This window comes from Arachis duranensis, chromosome 3, assembly GCF_000817695.3.
Source record: "Arachis duranensis cultivar V14167 chromosome 3, aradu.V14167.gnm2.J7QH, whole genome shotgun sequence".
NCBI classification, from domain to species: Eukaryota; Viridiplantae; Streptophyta; class Magnoliopsida; order Fabales; family Fabaceae; genus Arachis; species Arachis duranensis.
In genome coordinates, this window is record NC_029774.3 from 17775222 (window position 1) to 17789971 (window position 14750).

Below are 14750 nucleotides of genomic sequence, written 5' to 3' on the forward strand. Positions count from 1 at the left end.
TGTGATACTAACTTGGTGCAAAGCATTTTGGAAGATGGTGATGCAGGAAATCAGGCTCAAATGGAGAATGAAACAGCTCAGAATCATGAAAAAGAAAACTCTGGACAAGCTGAACTAGAAACAGCAAATGCCGAAAAATCAAGAGACAATTCTATTTTGTCTCATGAATCTGAAGGATATCCTGCAGCCAGCAGTGCCCAGAATCCCTTGGTGACTAAATCTGTCTCCAAGTCCACCAGACCTCGTGAGTGGAGATTCTTGAAGAATTATCCTGAGGAATTTGTCATTGGGGACGTCTCTCATGGAGTGCAAACAAGGTCTTCCACTAAAAAGACAAATGAAGGATCCAACATTGCCCTTCTATCACAAATAGAGCCTCAAAATGTCAAGGAAGCACTTAGTGACCCTTCTTGGGTTAAAGCTATGGAGGATGAGCTTCTTGAGTTTGAAAAGAACCAAGTATGGACTTTGGTTCTAAGGCCAAGTGGAAAGAAAGTGACCGGCACCAAGTGGATATTTCGAAACAAGTTGGGAGAAGATGGTAGCATTGCAAGAAACAAGGCAAGGCTAGTGGCTCAAGGATATGACCAAGAAGAAGGAATAGACTTTGATGAATCCTTCGCTCCTGTTGCCCAAATGGAAGCCATAAGACTTCTCTTAGCTTATGCTGCATTTTGTGGTTTTAAATTATATCAAATGGATGTGAAATGTGCATTTTTGAATGGTGTGATAGATAAAGAAGTGTATGTGGAGCAGCCTCCTGGTTTTGAAAATAAAGAACATTCTAATCATGTTTTCAAATTGTCTAAAGCTCTCTATGGTTTAAGACAAGCTCCTAGAGCTTGGTATGAGAGACTTAGCTCTTTTCTTTTGAAAAATGGTTTTCAAAGAGGCACCACTGACACAACCCTATTTATCAAGAATTCTAATGATTCTTTTATTCTAGTCCAAATATATGTTGATGACATTATTTTTGGATTATGAGAACACCCATGCATCCTAGTTCTAAATTAGATAAGGGAGAAATTGAGAAAGATGTTGATGAGACTAGGTATAGAGGAATGATTGGTTCACTTATGTACTTAACTTCCTCTAGACCCGATATTGTGCAAAAAAGTGTTGGATTGTGTTCTAGGTTCCAATCCAAACCTAAAGAGTCACATCTTTCTGCAGTTAAAAGGATCATTAGATACGTTCATGGCACATCTAATTTTGGTCTTTGGTATCCTAAGATTGATGATTTTTCTGCAGTTGGTTATTGTGATGCAGATTTTGCTGGTGATAGAGTTGATATAATGAGCACTTCTGGTTTATGTTGCTTCCTTGGAAAGTCCTTAAATGTTTGGTCAAGTAAGAAGCAACCAACAGTGGCCTTATCCACTGCAGAGGCTGAGTATATAGCTGCTTCTTCTTGTTGTTCTCAGCTTTTATGGTTAAAAACACAACTTGCTGATTACAAATTAAATGCTGAAAATATTCCTTTAATGTGTGATAATATGAGTGCCATCAATATTTCTAAAAATCCTGTTTTGCACTCTAGGACTAAGCATATTGAAGTGAAATTTCACTCAATAAGAGAACACGTCCAAAAGGGGGATATTAGTATTCAATTTGTTAAATCAGTGGAGCAATTAGCAGACATTTTCACAAAACCATTAGCTGAGGACAGATTCTGCATGCTTAGGGCTTGTTTAGAAATTTTGAGTTATGATTCTTTATTTGAAAAGTGCTGATGTATTTGCTGGAGATTTTTGTCTCATAAACAGGTATGAGACAATTCTGGGCAGGTGATGAACGTCTCCATCAAGCCAGCGTGTTCTGGGCTTGTTTCAAATGAAAAATAATCTGGACCAACCTCAAAATCAGATCTAGAGTGGTCCATTGTGTTTCCTTAAATCCAACTATCTCTGGGCCCATATGTGAATGTTACATTTTTTGGGTGATGGGCTGTGTGTTTATTTTTTTTAATTTTTCATTTAATGTTTATAATCCAAAAAGATTTTTAGTTTATTTTTTGGTTTTTCAAAATTTAAAATTCATTTCCTGTTTTTATTTTCAAATCAAATCAAATCTTAAATTTATGAGGTCAGGTCTTTTCATGTCATTTCAAAAGTGATGCAGTTGCATGGTTTTGGAGAACCACTTTTGGGTACGGTTACCAACACTCCCTCTCTTCCCTCCATAACTTCTCCTTAACCCTTTGGTTTCTTCCCTCTCACTCCACTATCTCCCTTCCATCAAGAGCATCAATTTAACCAAAATAGGGAAGAAAGTCATTGCTAAAAGAGCACCTCGTGAGAAAATCCATAAACTTCCAGGATTTCCTAGACCATCAACCCATTCTCAAGACACCACTTTCACTCCCTCACATTCTCCTCCTACCTCTCCTCCTCGAACTGATCCCATGGCGCGTACCAAGACCACTCCAAGGTATCCTGCTCCTGCCAAACCGACGCCACCATCGAAGGCAACGCCATCCAAACCAAGTTCCACAAAACCTAGTTCATCCAAGGGTAAGCGTCCTGCTATTGAAGAGCCTGTTCCTGAGCCTACAAAACCTAAGTCAAAGTCTGTTCCTGTGCGTTCACAAAGAGGTAACCCTCATCACCCTCTCAAATCTGTTAGCAAATCAGACATTGATCCCTTTGCTCACAAATCACACTTCATGACATCTCACTCAGACTTTAACCCCCATCGTTTCAAATCTGCCATAAACCATGATTTCTATGAGGGAGTTATTCAGTATCGCACTCTTTGTCCGTCTTTTCTTGCTGATTTACCTGATTTGAAAAAGAAAGGTTTTTCTTTTGTTGAAAATCTGAAATTTTTAGATTAGAATCACCTTTTCAAAATCAAAAAACCTGTTTATCCTCAGTTAGTCAAAGAATTTTATGCAAACATGACTTACCATGAAGGAAGCGTGCATTCTTATGTTAAAGGCAGAGACATTATCTTGAATAATGAGACAATCAGTGACTCCTTGAAGTACACTGATGTAGGGCCGTGTGCTTATACATCTGTGAAGTGGGATGAAGGTGTTGGTATCTCTTACCATGATGCTTTGGCTCACATTTGTGAACATGTTTCATTAATCGATGGCATCACACCCACTCACAAAGCCCTCGGATATGAACGTGCTCAGTTGCACCGTATTGTCAACCACATTTTAATTCCTCAAAGTGGTTCATATCAAAGGGTTTCTTACACGGACACACTTGTTTTGTATGCTCTAATCACTAAAACAGAAATCTCTTTTGCCTATTTGATGGCTAGATACATGTTTGATTCTGTTAGAAGTGTGAAAGATAAAGCACTACCTTATGGCATGTTTTTGACTTGCATATTTGAAACTTTTGGTGTTGACCTGTCAAATGAGGCTTATGAAAATAAACATTCATACCTAAAAGGGGGTGGTTCAGTGAAACAGCAAAAAGGACCAACTCGATCTGAGAGAGTGGTTCTAGATGATGATGATGAATAGTACATCCCAGGTGACTCTCCTCCTCCTTCCACTGAGGGTACTTCCATTTCCAATGGGAAGAAATCTGCTCTGCTGAATGTGGTCAAGGATGTTGCTCAAGAGTTTGTTTCACAATCAAATCACTTGATTGCCATGAGCAAGGAACAAAGGAAGCTAGCTAGCAAGCATGAGAACTTCCTGAAGAAATCAAGAGATAGGGTGGCTGTGCTCATGACCTTCATTGATAACCTTAACAATGATGAAGACATTGCCACTGATATTGAAGAGGAAGCTGTTTCGGAGGGGGATGGTTCTAATGCCTAAAATTTGTCTCATAAAAACTGCTACTGCTGCTCTCTTTTTGTCTCATGAATTCTGTTTCTTTAGCTACTTTTGAACTATTTTATTTTGATGACTGTAATAACTCTAGATATTGCTGCACCTTTGGTAGTTTAGTCAGTACTTTGCACTATAGACTAACTCTTTTCTGCAGGATGCAAGACTTTGTTTTTGTTGATCTTGCTTATTATCCGCCCTTGATGACTAAAGGGGGAGTAATAGCAATAGGACAATAGATTCAAGTACTTCTTTTGGGATTTTTGCTGCATTAAAAATTGATTTCACTTGTTGATAATATTAGCTTAATGTTGGGCTGTTTATATAGTGCTGTTTGCTTGATGTCCCTTAGACAAGATAATTGTGTACAACTCTCTAGTGTGTTATCTTTAAGTACAATGTAAAACAGGAATAAAGAAGAAAACATAAATCCAGGGGGAGCAAATCTTGAAAAGGAAAGGGGGAGCAACATTAAAGCAAGAAACATCAAAAGGAAGTTTTCTAACTTTACCAAAATCTTAATTCCTTTGATAATTGCTTAAATCATGTTTGTCATCAAAGGGGAGATTGTTGAGTTAAGAATTTAACTAAATTAATTAGTGATGACAAACATTATTTTTGGGAAAAATAAATAATTAAGTGTTGATTATTTATATCTACATATTAACTAATTGTTTATTGTTGCAGGCCAAATGTTAATAGCCCAAAAGCAATAAGCAAGAATATTGGGCTGAAAGCAAAATAAAGAGCCCAAGCAAAAGCAAAGAAGGAAGCCAAAGAAATTAAACCGGGCCAAGCACACCAACACCCGATCCAAGCCCGATCTGGTTTCAGAAATGCAAATCCCTCCCTTTTGCTTAACCAAACGCAACGTTCCTCTCCTCTCTAATCAAGTCACATCATAGCTTCAGAAAAGTAAGAAAGAGAACGAGAGTGAAAGAGCTTCTTCACCAAGCAAAACACCAAAGAAGCAAGAGAGAGAAAGGTTAAGCTTGATACACAGAAATCTAATCACAAAATTCAAACTAAATCAAGCTTAGGATAAAGGTATTCCATCTCATCTTGCTTGCATCAAATCTTCTTCTCTTCTTTCTAACTCTCTGCTCTATCCGAAAATGGCATTCAAGGAAAAGTTGTTCTCTACCCTATTCTGCTTCACATCTACGGTCACAGGTGATACTTGGGGACCAAATAGTTTTTCAATGGCTAAGATCAACTTGACCATGAGAAGATTTCTATGGTTACTGCTTTGTGGCTTTCAGTCAAGATGAGGAAGTCAGAGGAAAAGTTTCTACTCTGAGGATTAAGGTAAAAAAAAGTGAATCTGTGGGTTGGTGAAGCTCAAGGCTCAAGGTGTTGACCTTGGAAGAAGAACCCAGCAACATGCAAGGAGATAAAAGAAGATTTTCTATTCATTCAAAGGCAAGGAGAGAAAACCAGAGAGTGAGAACAGTGTTCTGTTAAGAAGTTCCTCTACTTGGATAATGCTTTCTTTCAAAGAAGCATTTGGCCAATACTAAAGAACTGCATCTGAGGTTTGCGAATCTGGTTTAGCACATAGCAAAGAGGCTGCTGATGAAGTCAATCTCCTTCATGTTTTATTGATTGTAATGTACTTTTCCAAGTTTATCTTTCTGTAATTTCTTGTGAGAAAAGGCATTGTGAGAAAGCTCAAGTAAAAGCCATGAGTGAAAAAAGGCTGAGTGATACACTTGAGAGAAAAGCCTAGAGTTATTTTTCTGATTTCTTTAGGTTAGTTAAGTGTCTTGTATCTTGTACCTGTTTGGTATCCCTTTCTTAGTTGGGTTAGCACTACGAGTGAATAGTTAGGAGTTAGCATAGCCAATGTCAAGTTAGGATAGAACTTGAGTGTGAAATTGGTGTATGTAATTCTGTTAACTATAGTGAAATTCTTCCATACTTGTGGAGGAGACTGGATGTAGGTTGCATAGCACAAGGCAACCGAACCAGGATACATGCTGGTGTTCGCCTTTCTATTCTCTGCTGAGTTCTATTTTCTGATATTCATGAGACAAAAATAAATTGTCTCATAAATTTCCGCTGCTGAGTTCAAACAAAATCAGAATTGTAATTTTGTTTAAAAAGATCATAACAGCAACTTAAAAGGAAGACATAGATTCAACCCCCCTTCTCTAAGCCTACCACAACCTTCACTTACTTATGAGAATTAATCTCCCAACCTCAGCTTAAGGGCATGCTGTTTTACACACTTATTCGTTTGAGGCCAAAAAGTTACCATCAGTTCTCTTATATGCAATTAGCTTTTGGCCAACAGCCAAATACTTTTCATTTAAGAATATTCATGTGTCGGATATATGTTCCCATTAGGGATATATGTTGTATATGATTCTCCTTCTATAGTGAAGTATATTGAGATACAAACTGGAGATGTATTCAAAGTCCAATTTGCAGATTGTCATTTTGATAAATCAAAATTTCCAACATTAGGGGGAGAAAACAAGCTTCCTGAAAAGGAATTTAATTGGAATGCATCATCCTTGATGCATTTAGATCCTCGATCAGGGCAATGTGAACTAGAAGTTTAAAGATTATACATTTGCAAAAAATAACAAATGAATTGCCTAATACATTTTCTAATACGAAGAGGGTTACTAAATCCTATATACCAGCTGAAAATACTAAACACTAAACAAATTCATATTAGAAGCGTGGTAGGCCTATCGGTCCTAAAGACAAAAATCCTAAAAAAAAAGAGGTAAATACTATTCCCGTTGAAAAAGATAAAGACATAGTAAAGACACATGTAATTGTCCAAAATTCTGATATAGTTTTGACGCCAGAAGACGTTTAGGTACCTAAAAATTGTAAAAATGACGAGATTTCGATAAATTATGTCTTTACAGGAAAAAATGAGACCGAAATAAGGCAATTGTCGATGAAATATTTGCATATAATGTGACATTACACATCATGCATGAAAGTAAGGATCTTGAGCAAAAAATAGTCGAAAAATGTCGACAAATGAATGATCGGCCAAAATGGGAAGAAGCTATGAAGGCTTAGTTAGACTCACTTGCAAAACATGAAGTCTTTGGACCTGTAGTCCGTACACCAAAAGATGTAAAATCTGTTGGATATATATGAGTATTTGTGAGAAAACAAAATGAGAAAAATGAAGTTGTACGTTACAAGGCTCGACTTGTGGCACAAGATTTTTCACAAAGGCCTGATATAGATTATGAAGAAACATATTCTCCTGTAGTGGATGCAATAATATTGCGTTATTTAGTCAGTTTATCCGCATACCATAAACTACATATGCATCTAATGGATGTGGTAACAACTTATTTATACGGATCATTAGATCGTGATATCGATATGAATGTCACTGAAGAACTAAAGATATCTAAATCATCCAATGAATATCCGCAGGGTTATACTCAATAAAATTGCAAAGATCTTTATATGGTTTAAAGCAATCTGGACGAATGTGTTATAATCGTCTTACTGAGTATTTAGCCAAAAACAGATTCAAGAATGATGATATCTACCCATGTGTTTTCATAAAGAAATCTGTATCTAAATTCATTATAATTGCTGTGTACGTTGATGATTTAAATATCATTGGAACTCCTGAATAGATTCCAACAACTATAAAAGTTCTAAAAGAAGAGTTTGAGATGAAAGATCTAAAAAAGACTAAATTTTGTCTTGGCCTACAAATCGAGCATACAAAAAATGGGATCTTTATTCATCAAACAACAAACACAGAAAAGATCTTGAAGAAATTTTATATGGATAAGTCACATCCATTAAATATCCCAATGATCGTAAGATCTTTGGATGTGGAAATGGATCAATTCCCTCCTAAAGAAGAAAATGAAGATATCCTTGGTCTTGAAGTACCATATCTTAGTATCATTGGAGCGCTAAAATGTATCTTGCTAATAATACACAACGAGATATATCATTTGCTGTGAATTTAGTAGCAAGGTATAGTTTCTCTCCAACCAAAAGACATTAAAATAGAATCAAACAAATCTTTCGATATCTTCATGGAACGGTTGACATAGGATTGTTTTATCCATATGGATTCAAGTCACAACTAGTTGGCTATGCAGATGCAGGATACTTGTCTGATCCATACAAAGAGAGATTTCAAGCAGGATACCTGTTTATATATGGTGATACAACTATATCATGGAGGTCCACAAAACAGACAATAGCAGCAACATCCTCTAATCATGCTGAAATACTAGCAATTCATGAAGCAAGTCGCGAGTGGTTTTGGCTCAGGAGTTTGATCAAATATATTCTGTCATCATATGGACTAATTGATCATAAGATAGCTCCAACTGTCCTGTTTGAAGATAATATAACATGCATTGCTCAACTTAAGGGTGGATATATCAAAGGTGATATAACAAAGCATATTTCTCCTAAATTCTTCTTCACTCATGATCTTCAAAATCAAGGAACAATTGATGTCCAACGGATCCACTCAAGTGATAATCTGACAGATTTATTTACAAAGTCACTTCTAAAATCCTCCTTTGAAAGATTGGTACATCAGATTGGAATACGCCAATTTCGAGATATTAAATAATCGTGACAAGAGGGAAAGATTGTACTCTTTTTTTCTTGGTCAGATTTTTTTTCTATTGGATTTCTCTTGACAAGGTTTTTAATGAGGCAATCCCTATTACAAAGGATTTTGTACTCTTTTCCTTTTACTATAGTTTTTTTTATTGGATTTTTCTTTAATAAGGTTTTAACGAGGCATAATCCTAAATGGACATTCAAGAGAGAGTATTGTGATAAGGAAGATTATGTAGATGTCCATTCTCAAAAGAGAATGAATTTAATAAAGTTAAAAATATAACCTTCTATACGCATATAAATAGGAGGCTAACTCTTAGACAAAATGACGCATTACAATAACATATAAAATTCCCTCTCTTTTCTATATCTCTGTAGATCTTATAATATTATAGTCTTCTATTTATATTTTTTATTTTATATTTATTATATTTTTTTATTTATCTATTTTACAAGAATCTGTAATTTATTATCTTTCACTGAATTATATTTCATCTTATAGTTAATAGTTATAATATATTTAAGTTAAATTCCAAAACATATGAAACCAAAATTTATTAAACAATTCATTTTTAACATATATATTTAATCCGAAAAGTAATATAAAACAATTTTATTAGGAAGATTAAATTTAAATCAAGAACTAATCAATTAGCCAACAAAATAGAAAATGAGTAAGAATTGATATTTTGACTTGTCATGTATAGTGGAGGGAAAAAAATATTAAGTAATTGTTAATTTAAAAAATGCAATTATGAGACTTTTTTTTCTATGACATTTTTATATAACATTTTCTATCATATTTAATAATGAATTATATTATCTATATCATTTTGTTATTATTTTAAAAATCAGTCTGAACGAGGTGATTGCGGTCCATTTTGAACCACTTTACCTTAAAAATCAAATCAAGACTTAAGTCCCTAATCTTCTTCAGTTTTTGACAAACACTCTTAACAAAATTTAAATACAAAAAAATTTTAAATTTAATAAATAGAGAATAATTTCTTTCATCTATTTATCTCTCATATACTAAAATAAAATTGACTGACTTACTTAAAACGGTGTTCAAATATTCGTTACAATATCACACTAGAAAAGGAATAAAATTCAAAAGACAAATAAATCTCTGCTGATGAAAACGACGTCGTTTTGCAAATAGGGATAATTGGAATTGAAGCCATGAGCGTCAACATGGTAGCGGCATCCCTAACCACTCCATCCATCACCATCAGCTTCACTAATTCTAAATCACATACTCTTTCCTCCTTTTCTTTTTCTTCTTTCGAGCTATTGGCCTTTTTCTAATTCAACTCTTCGTCGCCATCCTTCTTCTTGTGCCCTCACTCTCCGTTGCGGCGCCGCCGTCTTTGCCTCTTCCTCTTCCCCTTCCATTTCCCCCAATTCCAATTCAAGTTCCATGGTATCATTCTATTCTCACTATTTCAATTTCTATCTTCCTTTTCATCAGGTGATCCTGTAGTTGACTTTGATTTTCAGATTGTGGCCGCACTTGGAATTGATGCACAGCCTGAGCGTGATTACGAGCCTCTTCGGATTATGATTTCGGGTGCTCCTAGTTCCAAAAAAGGCACTCAATGCGAGTTTGTCAAACACAAGGTTGGTTCGTTCCCTTTCCTTCTTTATTATGATGATTATTAATCCCTTTCTTCCTTCAACATTTCACTTACTCATTACTCGTATGTGATTTGTGAAGTACAGTTTAGTGCATGTTACTGCCGGTGATTTGCTTAGGGCTGAGATCGCCACTAGTAGTAATAATGAAAATCTTGCTAAACAGTATATGAAGAAAGGTCAACTTGTTCCGATTATATTGTTGTCATGGTAATGCTACCTTCTTATTTTTCTTCTCTCCTTGTTCATGTTGTATGTATGTATGTATGCATGTATGTGGTTGATGTCTGGTGTGTGAAGATGGTGAAGGATCGTCTCTTGAAGCCTGATGCTAAGGACTCGATTGATATCCGTGGAGCTTGTCTCAGGCTATTGTCCTCAGATGACGTCGTTTTCATCAGTAGGATTTATTTGTCTTTCGAACTTTATCCCTCTTCCAGTGTGACACCGTAACGGATATCTGGACACAATTTCAACCATGTCAGCCAATTCCGTTTGGTGTATGAGAGGAAAATGGACGGAATGATTAAATTGTCCTCCGTTTATTAAAGTCAGAAATTTTTTTGTATTTAAATTTTGTCAACGATATATTTGTCAAAAACTTAAAAGGTCAGGATCTATCTGTCTTTTTTTCTTTTTTTTTTAACTAATATGCTACTATTATCATATTATGCCACTATTATCAGGGTTTTTTATTTAAACAAATGTATTTATTACTTAAATAAATAATTTTAAAAATTATTACTAAAATTCGTTCTCTATCCCTATCTTGTTTATACTGTAAACGAGATAAGGCTGGTGGACGGTTATAAATATATATCATTGACAGCAAGGTTTTGGCTCCAATTTGAACCTTTCAACCACTTTCTCATCTCTTTTACCCCTTTCTATCCATATTATCGAGTAATATGACGATGGCGCGCGCAAATGGTAGTGATTGAAACATCAACAGGCTGAATGAGAATCGGCATTACGCTGGGGCAAAGGACTTTGCGGTTAGTTTTGTTATCTTGACTTTTATGTAATCGCGTATATAGATAGAATATAGTTTGTATCACTAGAAATAGGTTAATAGTAGAAATTTGAAACTCTAATTTATTTTACTTGTATTAGGTTGTTACTACATAATTATTAATTTAGTTATTAACTAGCCAAGTTTGATAATTAAATTTTTAAGTTAAGTCAGACTTAGTTAGTTAGATTGTTAATAACTTTATTAAATGTTTTAAATTCACGTAACGGAATGAGAAAATGTGTATTAGCTAAGAAAGTAAATAGTCACAGAAAATGTTGTGTTAGCATAAATCCAATTAGTATATACGCGTAAGATTCTGTTAGGTAGATGTATAGAATAGTAAAGACAGTTTGCTATGTTGATAGACCTATCTAATTATTTATTTTTTAATAATTGTGAATATATATTTCTAGTCAGAGGCCTCACCTTCTCCCCCGGCGAGTGAGCCATATCCTTCCTCCACCCGATGCCATCGTCCCGTATATGAGGAAAGCTGGATTTGGTGATACGATGCCTCTCAGTGATTTCACATTCGACAACTCCCTGATTACGTCATTCGTGGAGCGATTGTCCAAAGACCCACACGATCCATCTCTCATGGGGTGAGGCCACTATCGCCCTACAAGATGTGGCATACCACTCGGGCTACGCACACAGAAGGACCCAATTGGGGGAGCTTCCGTGACTTCTACTGATGGTATCGCACGGAGGCGTGGGAGTTGGTGGAGCGGCTGCTCGGTCTCAAGCCTCCGGTGGTTCCACAGCAGGCAGCACAGGGGAAAGGGTCGTTCTCGCTGAAGCTTGTATGGCTGCGGGACCGTGTCTGCCAGATGTCACCGACAGACGACACAGTATGCTAGGTGTTACATCATGTTACTGATCGCAACAGTAACAGATTCTCACACTCAAATATCACCCCGTTGTCGCCATTTCTCATACAACAATTGGGATAAACACACATAACTACATATCCGCTATTACTAGACATTTTTTCTTTCTTTTGTGAGAAAAACGAGAGAAAAAAAAGATATAAAATATTTGTGAAAAATACCAAGAATTACACCTCTTTTTATAGATGTTGAAAATTTATCTTACTGTATCTCGTTTATACGGTAAACGAAATAAAATTTGAAGACAAATTTTAGTAATAATTTTTAAAATTATTCATTTCAATAATAAATACATTTATTTAATTTATTTAAATAAAAAATCCCTATTATCATATCTGCTCGTGACAACTCAAGCCAAATGTTAAAAGGTCGAAATAAAATAACAGAGTAAGGTCTAATTTGGGTAAACAACTTAATTAAATTTTTTTTAGAAAAAATAGTTTGAACCAAGGTAGACAAAATCGCGATTCAACTCGCTGAATCGCACGATTTTGCGACTTTATCTCTTCCTCTCGTCTCGATTCTAGTCTTCGTTCTGGAAAGTAGTCGTTCATGCAGAATCGCCGAGCAAAAACACCGGCTTGCTAGAATCGTAGATTTCTTGTCGTGTAGCATCTAAGGAAGCAGACTGAGGAGAAGCATGGTCTCTTAGCTCAATTAGTGGTGAAGAATGATGAAACCCTAGGTGCCATTTCTGTCCCTTTTAGACTCCTGAAATTTTAATCGTGGGAGGTTTTTTTTGTTTTCGCTCAATCTCTCAATGACTTAATCTCTTCCTTTTCTTTTGCTCTCGCCAAAACTTGCTGCTTGTCACCGTCAATGTTGTTCCAGTGAATGCTTCTATCTTTTTAGTCCCCACTAAGTCTCGCCGAATTACCGTTTTGCTAATTCTGTCGTTGTGTTGTTTTCCACTTTTATGCTCTGTTTTTATATGTGGTGTTCTTAGTTACTCAGGAGGTCATACCTCATGATTGTTCTTCTGCGTTACTACTCTAATGTTCTAAAAATATGTTATATTAAATTCTCTTTTGGTTGATATATTGAAATTATATTCTTGTATTCATGTCCATATATATTGACGGATGATTTAATAATGCATTTGATGTTATACACGATGTACATGACATATATACTCAAATTTTGTTTTCGATGATTAACTCTGTTTCTGCATACAATGCTTTATGATAAATTGGCCATATTCATATCCTGATAAACATATTATGATATGTTCATATATATACTATATTGAATTAATCTTAAATTAATTTTATGGTATAATTATATATATATATTTGTATAATTTACGAGTTATATTTACATTTCGTCTTACGATTCTACGAATTACGATTTTATGCCAGTCCATCGAGTCGAAGTAAAAACTACAAGTTTATTACCTTGGTTTGAACAATAAATAACTATATTAAAAACAACTTATAAAAAAATTATTTTGTGTTTGAATTTTTAATTCTAAAAATACTTATATTATAAAAATATGATAAAAAAATAATAATATCATAAAAAAATTATTTTTTTAATTTAATTTTAAAAATTGAACCATACATTAATATTCCTAGTTCTCATAAATTCAAAACTCAAAAAAAATTAAAAAGTGTTCACCTCACCTGGAGTTTCGTCGTCTAGCACTGTGTTCATCACCCTAATGGAGTTTACATCCTGAACTGGTCCCCAGTCCGTCGACTCGGCCTCTCCAAAATGGAGGTCCGCAAACAAAGCAATCTTAAAGGCTGCACCTGCCCGCATCGGAACCAACCTCTCCCCACCAGTGTCTCTTCCCAATCGGAATCGAATTGTTGATGATGCTCGCCGATGATTGGACGACGACCATGATGATCCGACGGTGGAGAACAGAGACAGAAATAGCAGGGGCAAAACCGTCTTCCAGTGGCTTCGATCAGGTTTTTTCCCCATTATGCAGGAAAAGATGAATCAGAGATTTTACGAGAAGGAAGAATAAACGGAAAGGGTGCAGTGCACTGCTGAATACTGTCGGTTTTTATTTTTTGTGTAATAGTGATTTGATTTTTTGTACTGGGGATGGTGATTTTAAACCATATGAAAAATTGACGTGTTTTTTCATGTGAAGAGTATAGAATTTGTGACTTTTAAAAATATACAAATTTAAGGATTGAATTTATTTTTTTATTTTAAAATTTTTTAAATATACAAATTTGAGTGTTAAATTTGTACTTTAGTATTAATTTTTTTTAAATATACAAATAAGAATTAACCATTACTATAAATTATAGACAACATTTTTACATATCTAAAAAAATTAGTCGAATACTGAGGCTGCGTAGCATCTCTTTTAGAATGGGTGAGGTCGGTGGCACAGTATTGGAGATTGGAAAAGGGTGAAATTACGGTGACACCTCCTTCGGTCTTGCGATTCCTTTCCTTGTAGGCGTCCCTACATTTTATGATTTTTTTTTCTACGAGCGTATAAATGACTAAATGTCTTTAACTTAAATTTTGAAATATTTAATTAATTTTTTATATATTATAAATATTATATACATATTTAAATTAAGTTGCTAAAAAAATTAAAAAAAAAAATTTAGTATATTTAATAAATTTTTAGTAGTATAAATAAAAGTACTAAAAAACATATTTTTTAAAAAGTTATAATTTATATTTTTTTTAAAAGATTTTAAAAAAAATGTTTTTCACATTATGATGCAGACACTAACGCAGATACGAGACACGTCGACACACAAATTTTAAAATATTATAAGATACAAGGACACGTATATATATAAAATATAAAGTAATTTTTTGATAAAATCGTAATGATATTTTATTATTTTATTGATAT

At 34.7% G+C, this 14750-nt stretch overlaps 1 protein-coding gene across 1 annotated transcript in view; it reads right to left on the bottom strand.

Moving 5' to 3' along the window:
* The window catches only part of LOC107474576 (probable inactive purple acid phosphatase 16), a 33725-nt gene extending 19752 nt beyond the window's left edge, over nucleotides 1-13973 (bottom strand). The window contains exon 1 of the mRNA XM_016094201.3: nucleotides 13540-13973. Coding sequence (XP_015949687.1) covers nucleotides 13540-13846 — 307 coding nt within the window. The 5' untranslated portion in view covers nucleotides 13847-13973. The remainder of the gene's footprint in view (nucleotides 1-13539) is intronic.
* Nucleotides 13974-14750: the final 777 nt, after the last annotated feature.